The following is an 18689-nucleotide window of genomic DNA, read 5'->3' on the forward strand; positions in this document are numbered from 1 at the left end:
TTAAAGCAAATTATTCGCAACTTAATTTTATGGATCATTGTTATAATCATAAAATAATTATTACAGAAGAATTATTATGTAATTTTAGAAGTGTATTAAAAAAATAGGTCATAAATGATTCTCAGGAACACATTTGTCCAGAAAATGCAGTATTATTTGAGGTGCAGTTCTGCCCAGGGGTCTAATAAACGAAGTCCTCACGGCTGTGCTTTGAAGGAAATGGCCCTCCACCCTCAGCCCTCATCCAGCTAATCTGGAAACTGGGGAAGGCAAATGGGTATTCACCAGCATCAGATCCGGGTACTTCCGTGAGCAGTGGCTGCTAAGGCCTGACCGTTCCGGTGTTCATTCTTGTCCCCGAGGTGCGGGGCACCCAAGTAGCATTTCAGATCTAAAAATCATTGAGTTTTGTGGGTAAAGGCTTTCGTTTAGTACCTGGCTGTGGCCAGTTGATAACTGGTAATACCTCAGGGATATTGCGGGTTCAGTTCCAGACCACCGCAATAAACAGAATACCCCAGTAAAGCGAGTCACATGTATTGGTTTCTCAGTGCATATACAAATTATTTATAATGTATTGCAGTCTATTAAGTGTACAATAGCATTGTCTAAAAAAACTATGTACATACCTGAATTAAAAAACCTTTTTTGCTAAAAAATGCTAACTATCATCTGAGCCTTCGGCAAGTCATAATCTTTTTGCAATAGTAACATCAAAGATCACTGATCACAGATCACCGTAACAAATATAATAAGAATGAAAACGTTTGAAATATTGTGAGAATTACCAAAATGTTACACAGGCACAGAGTGAGCAAATGCTGTTGGAAAAATGGCGCTGATAGACTTGGTCCATGCAGGGTCAAGAGCTTTCAGTTTGTAAATAACACAAGCTCTGCAATGGGCAATAAAGCAAAGCACAATAAAAGGAGGTATGCCTGCATACCATTGTTATTATGTATGTATGTAAGTAACTTTATTGATAACCTCAACTGGATTAAAGGGACCAAGGGCAACAGAGAAGCAGTGAGTTACAGGTAGGGTATGCATGTGTGTTGGAGGTGTGCTGAGAATAGGTATTTGAGAATTGATCTGTGGAAGGAAGAGATGGAAACAAGTACTGAGGACTGATACCTCCCCAGAGTGGACACTTATGAAGTGGGACCCTTTTTTGAGCAAGAGTGAGCAGGGGGCACAGACTGTGAAAAGGTTTGCTTTATTCTGAGCCCCTGAAGTTCACTCTTTTTATTAGAATCCAAAAATTTGGTGGAAAGTGGGGCAGGGACCAGATCATAAAGGACCTGTTATCTCATCCAAAGTGCTCGGGCTTTGTGAAGCAGGCACTGCAAGAACCATGAAAGGTTATGATCTGCTTTGTTCTTGAAAACTTCACCCTGGGCATGTTTGGTTGTATTTTCAGTCTCCAGGTTTCTTTCAATCCCTTGTAAGAAAAGCTTTGGAGAAGGCTGTAGCTTGCAGGCCTCCTCTTGACCATCCACAAAAATTGGGAGTTAACCCTTTGTGTGACCCTTTCCATAGTCTGTCTGTGTCTCTGACAGCCTAAGCTCTGGAGTCCTTTGGGGTCTCGCACAGGAGATCGTTCATTGACTCTTATAAGAAGAATTACTTTTAAGCTTCTCTTGATATTTCATTTTATCTTTTTTGAACTAGGAAATGTGCCGTGGTCAGCAGGTCAGAGCTTCACCCAGTCCCCGTGGGACTTTATGAGAACGAATAAAGCAGAGCAGGTCACTGCGCTTTTGTCAGGTAAGGGTATTCCAGACTGAGGTGAGGTTGAGAGACTTTGCATCATGAGTGTTTCACAGCACAGGCTCTGAATCTGCATGATTTTGTCCTGTGTCCTCAGGCCACGCATGTGTGACTCCCACTACTAAGTAATTAGATGTTTTTTGAAATGTTTAAGAAGAGGAAAAATCAAAAGCCATGTTTCTGATGCCTGTGGTGATGTCTGTCCTGATCATTGATTGCTGAGATTCTGATTGCATTTCTCTTTAGGAACAAACTGATAAGCTTATAAGACAGTGACAGATACCATGTTAAGAGCAGTGTCTTTCTTTTATTGCTGTCAAGTCCATGTATGACCAATGTGATTATTAGGGTACAGGCTAATTTCAGTGAGCATCTACTCTGTGCTAGGCTCTGTTGTTTACAACGCAATACAAGTATAAATTCATGTAATCCTTACAACAGCCCAATTAAGATAGGTATTTATTTTATCCTCATTTTATGTACAAGGAAATTGAGGCTCAGAGAGATTGATTTTCTTGTCTGAGTACATAAAGCTAGTAAGTAGTATAGAAATTCTCAATTTCTCAGCCCTTAACTCTAAAAGGCTACTGATTTCATCATGCATTTCCCAGATTTGGGAATGGAGCTTTTAAAAATTCAGTTTGAACTAATAAAGTTTTATTTTATTGCTTGAATGATACTTAAGTTTAAAAAAAGTGTGAGACCATTCCAGAAAATTCCTTCAGGCTGAAACACCATATTGAGAGAGTGGCTGAACACGGAAGGGGGTCGGGGGCAGGGGACAGAGTTTGGGAATGCACCCGTACATTAATGCTGGCAAGGCTAGAACTTTCTGAGGATTGGGATTATCTCTGATGACATTTGCTTATAAACAGTAAAATATTGAATCCAGCAATCAGAGCAAATACAAGCTATAGTTTTGGAGCCCGGATCTGAATGCCCTGGTAGTGATTGACAGGAGATGGGTGGGCTCCCGGGGGAAGGTAGGGGCAGCTGGGAGCTCTTGGGAGGCCAGCGACAGGGGCTCTCAGTAAATACAAAGTGTTACAGTATTTTCACGATGGTAAAGGCACACTGGTGCCTCTTGGCCAAATGTCAGCTCTGCCTACATAAGTCAATAAACATATTGTATCTTTTATGATAGGCTCTTTTATGTTTTGATCGTTTATACAGTTCACAAGAAGAGCCCATTTTTCCTTCCGTTTGCTTCTTTCTCACAGGGCCGCAGGAAGGCTGCCTCAGTAGCGTGACCTATGCCTCTATGATCCCTCTGCAGATGCTACAGAACTACCTCAGGCTGGTAGGTGGACCTGCCAAGTGGGGTCTTACACTGCCAGCCCTGACACGCACCCTGTGCTCTGACCTCATGACCTTCCTGAACAGCCCCCTCCCTGGACAACTGCTGGTATCTTCCTTCTGGATTTCTGTCACAGTCATCCAGGTGTCCATTGCCAGGACCCAGACACTACCTGTGACCTGCCAAGTGTTTTAATTTGGGCAGGAGGAGGGTGTCTTCCCCTAACAAGGACTTGACATCAAGTAATTGATCATCAATATGGAAGAGAATGACTATAGATTTCAAGATGCCTGGCTGTGAACTTTTATAATTTAAAATTGAGTAAATATGCTAGCATGAGTTAGTGTATTAATTTGGCCACTTCAACAGAAACAATTATAGCTTAAACAGTATAGAAGTTTATTTTTTCTCAAACACAGAAGTCCCAGCAGATGAGGGGCCCAGGGAGGAGGAAGGCGCAGGGTGAGCCCTGCAGGTCTTAGCACCTTCCCTCTCCAGGGCTGCTACCCCTGGGCGTCATGTGTGTGGGCTTGGTCCGACAGTCACCACTCCTGCTCTCAGGTTCCAGCCTGAGGGAGGAGAGCCAGGAGGGCAAGTTCCTTCCTTTCAGAGGAGCCATACACACCTTTACTGCCCACATCCCATTGACCAGAATTTAGACACTTGTCCACGCCTAGTGGGAGTGTGGTCTTGCTGGGCAACCATGCACCAAGCTAAAAGCCGTAGTTCTGTTATGAAAAGGAAGGAGGAGAATATGATTATCAGGAGAGAGTAGTAAATTCTAGATACAAAATGGATAAATTCAATGCTTTGCATTTGTCCAGTACTTATTACATGGCAGGCAATATGAGGTAGAAAACACCATCCATTTTATAGATGAGGAACTTGAAGCAGAGAGGTAAGATAACATGCTCAAGGCCACAGAGCCAGTGAGCGATAAAGCCAGGATTGTGCAAGTCCCTGACACGCATGTGTGTCTCTGTGTGTGAGACACATCTAAAACTAATATTGAAGGTATAAAACATTAAGTAAACAATCATTTTGCCTTAATTTGGAAAGCTTTTTAAAAAATGAATGGGTTTGACCTTTTACAAAAGTTGTTTCTATTAACTGTGAATTGATGTCTTTGTTCCTGATATAAAGAAGTTTTCAAAATTATTCAGTTGATCTCGGGAGGCTCACCATTGGGAATGACCTTTGTACAAGCAGCCACAGTAGCATATAAACGTTCAGAGGCTTTGCAGTTTAGGAAAGATGGTGTCTTCTAAATCTGATACATTCACTCTTTTTTTTGCTTTTGCAATTTGCTTCCTTCGTCTTGAAGCATCACAGTAAGCCTGAGTGTTACATAGAAATGGGAAGGAGAGCTGTCATTTCTTTGCTTCAGTGAAGGTTGAAGTTGTGTGACCAACTGGTTTTCAGGAATGTGAGCCTAGGCTTTCAGTAGAATCAGCTGGTAGAATCAGGGCTTTTCACTTACCTGTTTAGATGATAAAATGACTAGAAAGGTGATGCAGCTGATTATAACTGCACCTTAGCCTTGACTGAGTAGGTCTGTCAAATGAAATGTCTGCCAGTCACGCTATATACGGCACATTCCGAGTACATTTATGTGTGTGCCTCCTAAGGCAGAAAACATAGTTTATCTTCTGATGACCAGCAAACCAGAGGCTAAATTACTCAGCTGTGAGTTCTATTGTCAATTTATTGAGTATACACAAAGGGCTTTTTTAAATCCAACAATTAACCCTTGGATGCAGATAATGAAAATTTGTCACTCATTAGCAATCACGTTAAAGTGATTCAGGCAATAATAACACAGAATCGTTGTGACTGTTTCTTCTTCCATACAAGATTATAAACCCCTCATGGAGATCAACCATGTGTGATGCATTTTTGTATTCGGTTTAGTTATTTAATTCAGTTGTTTGACACCTGTTTGTTGAGAGCCTCCTAAATGCAAGCAATGTTTTAGAAACTTAGAGTATATAACTATGTATAAGATGCATTCCCTGACCTCATGGAGCTTACATTCTAGTGGGGGGAGACAGATAAAAAACAAATGAATAAATACATCTGTAATGTGATACCCAGTACTAATTATAAATATAAAGAGAAATAAAGCAGATAAGGAGGTAAAGAGCTAATGGAAGGGGTGGCAGAAAGCTTTTGAATGGAGTTGTTAGGAAAAACCTTCCTATAATGATATGTAAACAGAAAGCTAGATGAAGTGAAGGTTGTAGCCTTGGGGAGGGTGTTTGAAGCAGAGGGAACAGCTGGTACAAAAGTGTCTAGACTGGCAGTGAGGTCTGAGAGGTGACCAGAAGCCAGATCATGCAGGACCAAGGTGGGGACTTTGAATTTTATTCCAGTTATGATAGGAAGCCACTGGTAGAACTTGAGCTAGAGTGACATATCCACCCGGTGCCACAGTAACTATAGTCATACTGATGTGTCTTTGAATTGTTGAAAATCTATATGATAGATATGCAAACCTAGTAATACCTGACTTTTATTGAGTATTTATTGCAGGCATACCTCATTTTATTGCACTTTATCACACTTCATAGGTACTGCATTTTTTTTTTTTTTTAACAAATTGAAAGTTTGTTGGCAGTTCTGTGTAGAGCAAATCTGTTGGTGCCATTTTTTCCACCAGCATTTGCTCACTTCGTGTCTCTGTGTCATATTTTGGTAATTCTCCCAATATTTCAAACTTTTTCATTATTATTATATTTGTTGTGGTCATCGATCTGTGGTCAGTGACCATTGATATTACTACTACCACTCACTGAAGGCTCAGATAATGGTTAGCATTTTTTAGCAATAAACTATTTTTTAATTAAGGTATGTACATTGTTTTTTAAACAATGCTATAGCACACTTAATAGACTACAGTATAGTATAAACATAAACTTTAAATGCACTGGAAACCAGAATAGTCATGTGACTCACTTTATAGCGATACTCACTTTATTGCAGTGGTCTGGAAGCAGACCTGCAGTGTCTCCGAGATATGCCTGTATATGCCAAGCTCTCTTCTAAGTATATAGATTGTCTCATTTAAACCTGCTATGAGGTAGCTACTTATACCAGTTACTCCCATTTTACAGGTGAATAAACCAAGACCCAAAGTAATTTGCCCAAGGTCCTCAGCAAGAAAGTGGTAGGATCTAAGGAATTGAACCTAGGCTGTCTTCTATTCTCATGCGTGTTATCAGAGTTTATACTAGTTATTAACCTATTGGTTAAGGCCTAATTGTAGTAAACAGTTTTTACTATGTGTGTAAATGTGCTAAATAAAATGCATGTATTAAAGCCCTTATGCAGGAAACCAAACGCAGTGAAACCTTTAAATCAGGCTTTTTGGTTTTGTTTAAATGATGTTAATTTTAAATACTTTCATTGAATAGTTACGTAATACAAGTGAATTTTAAGTCTTCATCCTTGAGTTAATAGGAGACATTTAACTTAATTGAGTTTGAATCACTAATAACATTATAATAGTTGAACTTTTTATTAACTCAAACTTTTCTCTTAGCCAGTTTGCAACTTTTATTAGCTTATTAATAACCCTGTAAGTTAATAATTCAATGAATGTGAATAATTATTATATTTAGAAAAATACATGAGTAGATCACCCTGATCTGAGCCCTATTTTTTTTTATTCTTTTTTTTTTAAACATCTTTACTGGAATATATTTGCTTTACAATGGTGTGTTACTTTCTGCTTTATAACAAACTGAATCAGCTATACATATACATATATCACCATATCTCCTCCCTCTTCCATCTCCCTCCCACCCTCCCTATCCCACCCCTCTAGGTGAACACATAGCACTGAGCTGATCTCCCTGTGCTATGGGGCTGCTTCCCACTAGCTATCTATTTTACATTTCGTAGTGTATATATGTCCATGCCACTCTCTCACTTCGTCCCAGCTTACCCTTCCCCCTCCCCATGTCCTCAAGTCCATTCTCTATGTCTGCGTCTTTATTCCTGTCCTGCCCATAGGTTCCTCAGAACCATTTTTTTTTTCTTTTTTTAAGATTCCATATATATGTGTTAGCATACAGTATTTGTTTTTCTCTTTCTGACTTTCTTCACTCTGTATGACAGACTCTAGGTCTATCCACCTCACTACAAATAACTCAATTTCATTTCTTTTTATGGCTGAGTAATATTCCGTTGTGTACATGTGCCACATCTTTATCTATTCATCTGTCGATGGACACTTAGGTTGCTTCCATGTCCTGGCTATTGTAAATAGAGCTGCAGTGAACATTGTGGTACATGACTCTTTTTGAATTATGGTTTTCTCAGCGTATGTGTCCAGTAGTGGGATTGCTGGATCATGTGGTAGTTCTATTTTTAGTTTTTTAAGGAACCTCCATACAGTCCTCCATAGTGGCTGTATCAATTTACATTCCCACCAACAGTGCAAGAGGGTTCCTCTTTCTCCACAGCCTCTCCAGCATTTATTGTTTGTAGATTTTTTGATGATGGCCATTCTGACTGGTGTGATGTGTAAGACCTCATTGTAGTTTTGATTTGCATTTCTCTAATGATTAGTGATGTTGAACATTCTTTCATGTGTTTGTTGGCAATCAGTATATCTTCTTTGGAGAAATGTCTATTTAGGTCTTCTGCCCAATTTTGGATTGGGTTGTTTGCTTTTTTGATATTGAGCTGCATGAGCTGCTTGTAAATTTTGGAGATTAATCCTTTGTCAGTTGCTTCATTTGCAAATATTTTCTCCCAGTCTGAGGGCTGTCTTTTTGTCTTGTTTATGGTTTCCTTTGCTGTGCAAAAGCTTTGAAGTTTCATTAGGTCCCATTTGTTTGTTCTTGTTTTTATTTCCATTTCTCTAGGAGGTGGGTCCAAAAGGATCTTGCTGTGATTTATGTCATAGAGTGTTCTGCCTATGTTTTCCTCTAAGACTTTTATAGTCTCTGGCCTTACATTTAGGTTTTTAATCCATTTTGAGTGTATTTTTGTGTATGGTGTTAGGGAGTGTTCTAATTTCATTCTTTTACATGTAGCTGTCCAGTTTTCCCAGCACCACTTATTGAAAAGGCTGTCGTTCTCCATTGTATATTCTTGCCTCCTTTATCAAAGATAAGGTGACCATATGTGCATGGGTTTACCTCTGGGCTTTCTATCCTATTCCATTGATCTATATTTCTGTTTTTGTGCTAGTACCATAGTGTCTTGATTACTGTAGCTTTGTAGTATAGTCTGAAGTCTGGGAGCCTGATTCCTCCAGCTCCATTTTTCTTTCTCAAGATTGCTTTGGCACTTCAGGGTCTTTTGTGTTTCCATACAAATTGTGAAATTTTTTGTTCTAGTTCTGTGAAAAATGCCATTGGTAGTTTGATAGGGATTGCACTGAATATGTAGATTGCTTTGGGTAGTATAATCATTTTCACAATGTTGATTCTTCCATTCCAAGAACATGGTATATCTCTCCATCTGTTTATATCATCTTTAATTTCTTTCATCAGTGTCCTATAGATTTCTGCATGCAGGTCTTTTGTCTTCCTAGGTAGGTTTATTCCTAGGTATTTTATTCTTTTTGTTGCAATGGTAAATGGGAGTGTTTCCTTAATTTCTCTTTCAGATTTTTCATCACTAGCGCATAGGAATGCAAGAGATTTCTGGGCATTAATTTTGTATCGTGCTACTTTACCAAATTCATTGATTAGCTCTAGTAGTTTTCTGGTGGCATCTTTAGGATTCTCTATGTATAGTATCAGGTCATCTGCAAACAGTGACAGTTTCACTTCTTTTGCAATTTGGATTCCTGTTATTTCTTTTTCTTCTCTGATTGCTGTGGCTAAAACTTCCAAAACTATGTTGAATAATAGTGGTGAGAGTGGACAACCTCGTCTTGTTCCTGACCTTAGAGCAAATGGTTTCAGTTTTTCACCATTGAGAACAATGTTGGCTGTGGGTTTGTCATATATGGCCTTATTTGTTGAGGTAAGTTCCCTCTATGCCTGCTTTCTAGAGGGTTTTTATCATAAATGGGTGTTGAATTATGTCAAAAGCTTTTTCTGCATCTATTGAGATGATCATATGATTTTTCTCTTTCAGTTTGTTAATACGGTGTATCGCATTGATTGATTTGCAGATATTGAAGAATCCTTGCATCTCTGGGATAAACCTCACTTGATCATGGTGTATGATCCTTTTGGTGTGCTGTTGGATTCTGTTTGCTAGTATCTTGTTGAGGACTTTTGCATCTGTGTTCATCAGTGATATTGGCCTGTAGTTTTCTTTTTTTGTGGCATCTTTGTCTGGTTTTGGTATCAGGGTTATTATGGCCTCGTAGAATGAGTTCGGGAGTGTTCCTCCCTTTGCTATATTTTGGAAGAGTTTGAGAAGGATAGGTGTTAGCTCTTCTCTAAATGTTTGATAGAATTCGCCTGTGAAGCCATCTGGTCCTGGGCTTTTGTTTGTTGGAAGATTTTTAATCACAGTTTCAATTTCAGTGCTTGTGATTGGTCTCTTCGTGTTTTCTGTTTCTTACTGGTTCAGTCTCGGAAGGTTGTGCTTTCCTAAGAATTTATCCATTTCTTCCAGGTTGTCCATTTTATTGGCATATAGTCGCTTGTAGTAATCCCTCATGATTCTTTGTATTTCTGCAGTGTCAGTTGTTACTTCTCCTTTTTCATTTCTAATTCTGTTTATTTGAGTCTTCTCCATTTATTTCTTGATGAGTCTGGCTAGTGGTTTATCAAGTTTGTTTATCCTCTCAAAGAAGCAGCTTTTAGTTTTATTGATCTTTGCTATCATTTCCTTCATTTCTTTTTCATTTATTTCTGATCTGATCTTTATGATTTCCTTCCTTCTGCTAACTTAGGGGTTTTTTTGTTCTTCTTTCTCTAATTGCTTTAGGTGTAAGGTTAGGTTGTTTATTTGAGATGTTTCTTGTTTCTTAAGGTAGGATTGTATTGCTATAAACTTCCCTCCTAGAACTGCTTTTGCTGCATCCCATAGGTTTTGGGTCGTCACATTTTCATTGTCATTTGTTTCCAGGTATTTTTTGATTTCCTCTGATTTCTTCAGTGATCTCTTGGTTATTCAGTAGTGTATTGTTTAGCCTCCGTGTGTTTGTATTTTTTACAGATTTTTTCCTGTAATTGATATCTAGTCTCATAGTGTTGTGGTCGGAAAGGATACTTGATATGATTTCAGTTTTCTTAAATTTACCAAGGTTTTATTTGTGACCCAAGGTATGATCTATCCTGGAGAATGTTCCATGAGCCCTTGAGAAGAAAGTGTATTCTGTTGTTTTTGTATAGAATGTCCTATAAATACCAATTAAGTCCATCTTGTTTAATGTATCATTTAAAGCTTGTTTTTCCTTATTTATTTTCATTTTGGCTGATCTGTCCATTGGTAAGAGTGGGGTGTTAAAGTCCCCTACTGTGACTGTGTTACTGTTGACTTCCCTCTTTTATGGCTGTCAGCATTTGCCTTATGTATTGAGGTGCTCCTATGTTGGGTGCATAAATATTTACAATATTATATATTCTTCTTGGTTTGATCTCTTGATCATTATGTAGTTTCCTTCTTTGTCTCTTGTAATAGTCTTTGTTTTAAAGTCTATTTTGTCTGATATGAGAATTGCTTCTCCAGGTTTTTTTTGATTTCTATTTGCCCCGAGTATCTGTTTCCATCCCCTCACTTTCAGTCTGTATGTGTCCCTAGGTCTGAAGTGGGTCTCTTGTAGACAGCATATATACGGGTCTTGTTTTTGTATCCATTCAGCCAGTGTATGTCTTTTGGTTGGAGCATTTAATCCATTTACATTTAAGGTAATTATCAATATGTATGTTCCTATTACCATTTTCTTAATTGTTTTGGGTTTGTTACTGTAGGTCTTTTCCTTCTCTTGTGTTTCCTGCCTAAAGAAGTTCCTTTAGCATTTTTTGTAAAGCTGGTTTGGTGGTGCTGAATTCTGTTAGCTTTTGATTGTCTGTAAAAGTTTTAATTTCTCCATCGTGTCTGAATGAGATCCTTGCCTGGTAGAGTAATCTTGGTTGTAGGTTTTTCCCTTTCATCACTTTAAATATGTCCTGCCCCTTCCTTCTGGCTTGCAGAGATCTGCTGTTAACCTTATGAGGATTCCCTTGTATGTTATTTGTTGCTTTTCCCTTGCTGCTCTTAATAGTTTTTCTTTTTATTTAATTTTTGATAGTTTGATTAACATGTGTGTTGGCATATTTCTCCTTGTATTTATCCTGTATGGGACTCTGCGCTTCCTGGACTTGATTGACTCTTTCCTTTCCCATATTAGGGAAGTTTTCAACTATAATCTCTTCAAATATTTTCTCAGTCCCTTTCTTTTCCTCTTCTTCTTCTGGGACCCCTATAATTTGAATGTTAGTGTGTTTAATGTTGTCCCAGAGGTCTCTAAGACTGTCCTCAATTCTTTTCCTTCTTTTTTTTATTCTGCTCTGTGGTAGTTATTTCTACTATTTTATCTTCCAGGTCACTTATCCTTTCTTCTGCCTCAGTTATTCTGCTATTGATTCCTTCTAGAGAATTTTTAGTTTCATTTATTGTGTTGTTCATCATTATTTGTTTGCTCTTTAGTTCTTCTAGGTCCTTTTTAAACGTTTCTTGTATTTTCTGCATTCTATTTTCAAGATTTTGGATCATGTTTACTATCATTATTCTGAATTCTTTTTCAGGTAGACTGCCTATTTCCTCTTCATTTGTTTGGTCTGGTGGGTTTTTACCTTGCTCCTTCATCTGCTGCATATTTCTGTGTCTTCTAATTTTGTTTAACTTACTGTGTTTGGGGCTCCTTTTCGCAGGCTGCAGGTTCATAGTTCCCATTGATTTTGGTGTCTGCCCCCAGTGGCTAAGGTTGGTTCAGTGGGTTTTGTAGGTTTCCTGGTGGAGGGGACTAATGCCTGTGTTCTAGTGGATGAGGCTGGATCTTGTCTTTCTGGTGGGCAGGACCGCATCCGGTGGTGTGTTTTGGGGTGTCTGTGACCTTACTATGTTTTTAGCCAGCCTCTCTGCTAATGGGTGGGGTTGTGTTCCTGTCTTGCTAGTTGTTTGGCGTAGGGTGTCCAGCACTGTAGGTTGCTGGTCGTTCAGTGGAGCTGGGTCTTAGCATTTTGATGGAGATCTCTGGGAGAGCTTTCACCGTTTGATATTACGTGTATCTGGGAGGGCTCTGGTGGACCAATATCCTGAACTTGGCTCTCCCAACTCAGAGGCTCAGGCCTGACACCCAGCTGGATCACCAAGACCTTGTCAGCCACACGGCCAGGTACATGGGCAGTTTCTTGCCTTTTGGGAAGTCTGAGGTCTTCTGCCAGCGTTCAGTAGATGTCCTGTAGGAGTTGTTCCACATGTAGATGTATTTCTGATGTATTTGTGGGGAGGAAGGTGATCTCCAAGTCTTACTCCTCCTCCATCTGGAAGGTCCCTTGAGCCCTATTTTTAAATGTAGAACTCTGAATCCCCATGGACAGAATTCTTGAGAATTATATTGGCTGTCCACTCAAATATGTGCAATGCTCATCATGAAGAATCATCACTAGGAGATTCTACTTAGCTTCTTACATTCCCAAAATAAGTTTGCTATGTTCCCATAGAAGTAATGTTGTAAATGATGGTTACGTATCTAAGACGGCCCACAAAAGCTCATCAACCCCTTTAGCAAATGACCCAGTTTAGCCTGAGCTTATTCAGAGCATGAAGGGGCAATGGTGGGAAAGGTCCTAGTGGAAGAAGGAAGCCAGTTCCCTGGTATGAGGAAGAGGTGATTCCAACACCAGTTGATCCTTGGCTTCCCTGGCTACAGTGTAAGAAGATTCTGGCCAGTAGGGCAAGTGTCAGCCCAGAGGAGGTCTGGAGCAGGAAGAGTTCATGAGTGCCAGAGGTGAGGTGACAAGGGGGAAATTATATCCAAGAATTATATCTTATAGTTTTACTTTTTAAATAGTTATAACACCCAAGTTACTACTTCTCTGTTAATAAGTGAGGGCCTATCTTTATTTGAAGTTAGTAACCAAGTCTGATCTTGGCTTTTATGGTTTCACTAAGCTAATTTTAAAAAGCATATAGTATGGGTGTCCCTCTGTGTGTGAACTTAATTTCTCTTGAATTCCATTATTCTCTTACACCTATTCTATAAAGAGGGACCTCAGCAAATGCCTAAAACCCCTAACATGAAAGACTCTGGTTTTGTGTATCCCTGATGCTGGATGTACCAATATTGTTTGGGGGGATTTTACATGAATAAGTTGACAGTAACTGTATTGTATGTGGCTCTAAAGTCATATATAAATCAGTTCTTTAAAAATTAAGTTCCAGAAGAGGTTGGAATGAACATCTTAGCTATAAAGCATGTCCCTTTATTCTATAACCATTCCAATTTTATTAACTTGGTAAAGACCTTTTATTTTTCATTCTTTTTTGAGTTCAGCATCTCAACACAACTTGGCCTAAAACCGTCTCAGGGTAGTAGAAGCTTTTCCTCAGACTCTGACAAGTGAAACTCCAAACAAAAGTTGAAGTTTATTGCTTTAAAATAATGCCACAAGTCTGAAAACACATTGCAGGTGCTACATTGACCCTAGTGGAGACTATAGCTCCTCTGGTAAACTCCTTTCTGCAGAAAAACACTGTGGAGGGAAAAAAATAAAGGGATGGATGGGATTTTGTGGAGGTCATTGTTTCCATTTAATCCAGAATTCATTTGCCTCACAAAGCACTAATTGACTTGTGATAAGAGCTTCCTGAATAGGCTGTGAAGACACAAGAATAAAAGGGATTGGTACCAACTGTGATAAAAAAGCCCAGTGTCTGTTTCCTAATGAGCAGAAATGTCACACTGTAAGCATGCACTTAGAAGATAATTCTGGTGACTACAATTCACATTTTAGAAGTTGAATTTGTTTTTCAAAAAATAGATCTCCTTTCAACAGAATTCAAATATTTACCTCCTCCTCCCCCCAAAAAATCTGTCTGCCTTCCTGTCTGTCCATCTATAATGCCTACCTACCTGTCTATCTTTAGAGCCCTCTGCTGGAAGCATGGAGCATGTATATTTATTATACCTCAGATCTTGCTATTTGGAGAAATAATATGGTAGCACTAGAACAGATAAATATGTTTTCTTGGCATAGCTTTGCATGTTTGCACCAGTCTCAGTAGAGCAAAAGGCTTCCATAATTTTTTGTTCAGATCTTAAATGGTAACCAACACAACTGTATCATTTGATGAGGTAGAACAAAATACCATTAACAAAAAATTGATAATGCCTGAAATGAGGAGAAACCTACTAATAGGATGCATGCATTAGAATGTCTGAATGATCGGGAAGTCTTTTACCGTGATTTACTTATTGAATTCATTTATTTATATTTTACCTTATTCCAGAAAGGATAATAGAGTGTGTGAACAGAAATGCTTACTGCTGGTGAATGGCCTTTCAATGAAATTTTAAATGGAACGTTTAAAATTCCTGTCTTTCCTGAGAACCGACAATCTGAGAAAAAATGAGGTGTTGGAATTGAAGACAGCTTATCTATGAAGTTGGGTCTCTTGCTGTTATATGATTTCAAAATCAATCTTAAGAAAATGTAGGCAGTTTGACACAATGGCTATAAAGAGCACTCGTGTTTTCAAAAGTGAGACAGGACTAAATAGCAGTGCTAGTTGAAAATCTCAGGGCTGGAATATTCAGTAAATCTTGAAAAGCTTTATCCTGTTCCACTGGTGTGAAACAATCCATTCCTTGTGAGAGAATTTCTACACTGTAAATCATGGCAGTTTGGGATTAATTTGGAGAGCTCAAGATTTCTGGTTTAAAATTGCACCTGGCAAGTACCTAACACACAATTTCCCACTAAAAGTACTTTTTAAAAGTGATAAAACTTCACAATAACAGAGAAAAATAGAACTGAGGTCTTCCTGTTTTAAGAATCTAGAAAAAATTTTCACTAACTTTAGGGGCAAGAGAGTGTTGGGTTTACTTTATTGGAGACCTACCTGAGATTTAGTAGGAAAACACTTTTATCTTTCTCTTACCATCTTACTAATGATTCAAAAAAGCAAGATTTACAGCAGTTAGAAAATTGGGCATGTATCCTTTACTGCCTCTGCTTTTTGCTGCACCATGATATTATCCTCAACCCCCTGTCAACACAGGTCCTTCCACAGCCATTCAGAGTTTGGATCCGAGAAATCCCTGAGCAGGAAGTCGGTGGGCTTTGGTGAGACCGTGTTGCATCCAGGAAGTATATTATATCAGCACTCTCGGTGGGACGGGTACCAGAGCATCCTGCTTCCGGTACTGCAGTTCATCTCATGTATTTGTCCGCCAAGGTGGACAGCGGGAGTTCCGTCCACTGCAGCCAGTGCTGGATCCTGGAGTTTAACTAGAAATTATAGACACCAGCCCACCATTTGTCCAGTGACCTAAGGCAGGAATTTAGCTGGAAAATCAGTGAACAGCGAGTAAAATCAGTGATGGTCCACACATCCTGCTTTACTGCAGAATTCTTCCTGTGGTTTCACAGGATATGAATACCAATGGCAAGTTAACATTATACCTATGGAAGAATACTGCAGAACAGAACAGTGTTATCCTTCTGAAAACTCAGAAGAACACAGCTTAAAAATAAAGAGCAAAGAAGTTTGGAAAATTATGTTCATTCTCTAGAGAATGCAAGGAGATAGACTATGAAAGCAGGGCAAGAAAGCCATGATAGAGTGCAGGCTAAGATTAAAAGGAAGAGTGTTGGAAAGGAGACGGATGAAGCAAGGAACTATAAGAACAACTAAAAATGCGATGGCATCATTAAAATTGTCCTTGAGATCATAGAGAGCAAAAGTGAGATGGTAAATGAATGTTCCATTCAGGGTTATGAAAAACTAACGTGAGGAGTTCACTCCCAGAATGCAGAAGAGAATGACAGAGAGAGAGAAATGAAAAGATAAGGGGACAGATGTCCTTACAGAGAACAGCAAGGGAACTTAAGCCTTGTAGGTGTTCCTTAGAATTAGAACTAGAAGAGGAGAAATTAACAAAAACATAATGGAAGAAAAATTTCCCAAGCCAAAAAAGTTTGTGCCTATCAAAAGGATTTACCATATTGCATTTAAAATTGGGAGAAAGAGGCCCTAACTAGATAAATCTGGGCAACATTTTTTAATGAAAAGTATAATCTGTGTATCCCCAAGCTTCCCCATCACATAGGTACAAATGAGAACATATTATTCTTCAATAATTCTTCTTTAATAATAACTTACCCCTGAAGTCTTATGGCTCTATGGCCTCACTGTCTAAGAAGCAGAACCTCAACTGAACTTTTTAGGATACTATCTCTCCCATGTCTCTGGAAGAGGCCGTGTCCCAGTCTTGGTCCTGGCCGGCATCTCTACCGTTGCTTGGCTCACAGATTCTCAGTACCACAGAAAACAGCCCAGGCCAGCCACTGTGGAGTTCATCCTGTGGCTTTAGGATCCTGACGTTCCTCAGGCAGCTACAGCCACTGTCATGTGTCTTCCAGCCACGACTCTCCGTGTTGCTGCCCTACCCCCAGTGTGAATCCAGCTCTTCCCTTTTTCATTGAAGGCTTAGCAATGGTGGAATAATATTTAAACTCAGAGTAAATCACTGGTGGCTACCAGATAAATTGTCTTTCAGAGCCTAAAACCCAGTCCCAAGTGCAACGTCAAGGGACCCCTTTAAGAATCACTTCCCTCCTTAGCTCATTTTCAGACACCCAGTGGTCAAGACTAGTTTTCCTCCACTTTCTAGGAGTTCCTCTAAGTTTATGTCATGGTCTCCTGGGAGGCCAAAGCTCAGGTCTTAAAGTCCCCAGGTAAGGAAGGAGTTCCCTCTTCCTTCCATGCTAAGGGCTTTCCCTCAAGCCTTCCTTTCATATCTCAGAACCTGCCTTTTCCTGTAAGGAGCCAGGGGCATAGTCACTGTCTTCGTAGAAGTCTACTCCGGCTACCCTCAAGGATGTGCCCTTCCCCTGTTATGTAAAAGGGACAAACCCATCAGAGCACAGCAGAGAAACAATAGGACAAAGATATACATGTTCTTACATTGTCCCATTCCAAATTATAAAGAGGGAACAGACCCTGTTGTGTCTAACACTTCTCTAAGTATGGGTGGCTCAATCCTCATATATGAGCTTCGTCAACTGTACTCGTTAGGTAGGTGCTACACCTGCACAGGTGCTTTTCTGCAAGACCTTTCCAAGAAGAAAGTTTCTCCCCAACATGTGGGCTGGGAGTGGGAACTCAGCCCTGGGATCATGGAGGTGGGAGGCTGACCTCCCCTCCACATTTTACTCCAAACGTCACGGCCCTTGACATACATAAAAGGGCATGGCTTTCTGTCCCAGCACCCACTACATCTCCACATGTTGTTAGGCGAGATATCCTTATACATGAGGATAAAGATTTTTTTAAGACCCTATAGGCTTCCAGGCAAGAGTTTTCATTTTCACAAAGTAAAAGTATCAGTCAGTCTCTACCTAGATTTCTGGAATTCAGTGCTTCCAGAAGAATGGGATCACATAGTTGATACAAGAATTGAATACTCATGAAGATGTCTTTTATGCAAAAAGTCAACACAAAGATATCCTCTGATATACAATAGCTGTAAGAAGATTACACCCCTGTATCCTTCTTAAAAACCAAATACAGGCGCCTGGGCTTTGAGCGGCGGCGGCGAAGAGCGCTCGGGCGGACCACTCTGCTTTCCTGCGCGGCGCTGCCTCCTGTTCGGCCCCGCCGGCTTCTCCTGCCCAGACTGCCCTCAGCCCGCGCACCAGCCGGCTCCGTTATGGCAACCCGCAGCCCTCGCGTCGTGATTAATGATGATGAACCAGGTTATGACCTAGATGTATATTGTATACCTAATCATTTATGCTGAGGATCTGGAAAAGGTGTCTATTCCTCATGGACTAATTATGGACAGGACTGAACGGCTGGCTCGAGATGTGATGAAGGAGATGGGAGGCCATCACATCGTGGCCCTCTGTGTGCTCAAGGGGGGCTATAAATTCTTTGCTGACCTGCTGGATTACATCAAAGCACTGAAGAGAAATAGTGACAGATCTATACCTATGACTGTAGATTTTATTAGACTGAAGAGCTACCGTAATGACCAGTCAACAGGTGACATAAAAGTAATTGGTGGAGATGATCTCTCAACTTTAACTGGAAAGAATGCCTTGATTGTTGAAGATATAATTGACACTGGCAAAACAATGCAAACCTTGCTTTCCTTGGTCAAGCAGAATAATCCAAAGATGCTCAAGGTTACAAGCTTGCCTGTTAAAAGGACCCCTCAGAGTGTTGCATATAGACCAGACTTTGTTGGATTTGAAATTCCAGACAAGTTTGTTGTAGGATATGCCCTTGACTATAATGACTACTTCAAGGATTTGAATCATGTTTGTGTCATTAGCGAAACTGGAAAAGCAAAATACAAAGCCTAAGATGAGGGTTCAAGTTGAGTTTGGAAACATCTGGAGTCCCAGTGAATCACCAGGAAAATTATCAGATGTTCTAGTTCTGTGGCCAACTGCTTAGTAGAGCTTGTTACATGTATCTTCTAAGAATTTCATCC

The 18689-nt window shown here is 39.7% G+C and overlaps 2 protein-coding genes across 3 annotated transcripts in view; both read left to right on the plus strand.

Moving 5' to 3' along the window:
- CTTNBP2 (cortactin binding protein 2) overlaps window positions 1–18689 on the plus strand; it is a 156184-nt gene that overhangs the window by 109380 nt on the left and 28115 nt on the right. For both annotated transcript variants that reach the window (XM_036863327.1, XM_036863328.1), the window contains 2 exons: window positions 1672–1767; window positions 2991–3070. In XM_036863327.1, coding sequence (XP_036719222.1) covers window positions 1672–1767; window positions 2991–3070 — 176 coding nt within the window. The remainder of the gene's footprint in view (window positions 1–1671; window positions 1768–2990; window positions 3071–18689) is intronic.
- On the plus strand, window positions 17901–18558 carry LOC118900717 (hypoxanthine-guanine phosphoribosyltransferase-like). Its single transcript, XM_036863329.1, is given in 2 exon segments — window positions 17901–17981; window positions 17983–18558. Coding segments are annotated over 2 exon segments (657 nt in total).

This window comes from Balaenoptera musculus, chromosome 9 (assembly GCF_009873245.2).
Source record: "Balaenoptera musculus isolate JJ_BM4_2016_0621 chromosome 9, mBalMus1.pri.v3, whole genome shotgun sequence".
Taxonomy (NCBI): Eukaryota; Metazoa; Chordata; class Mammalia; order Artiodactyla; family Balaenopteridae; genus Balaenoptera; species Balaenoptera musculus.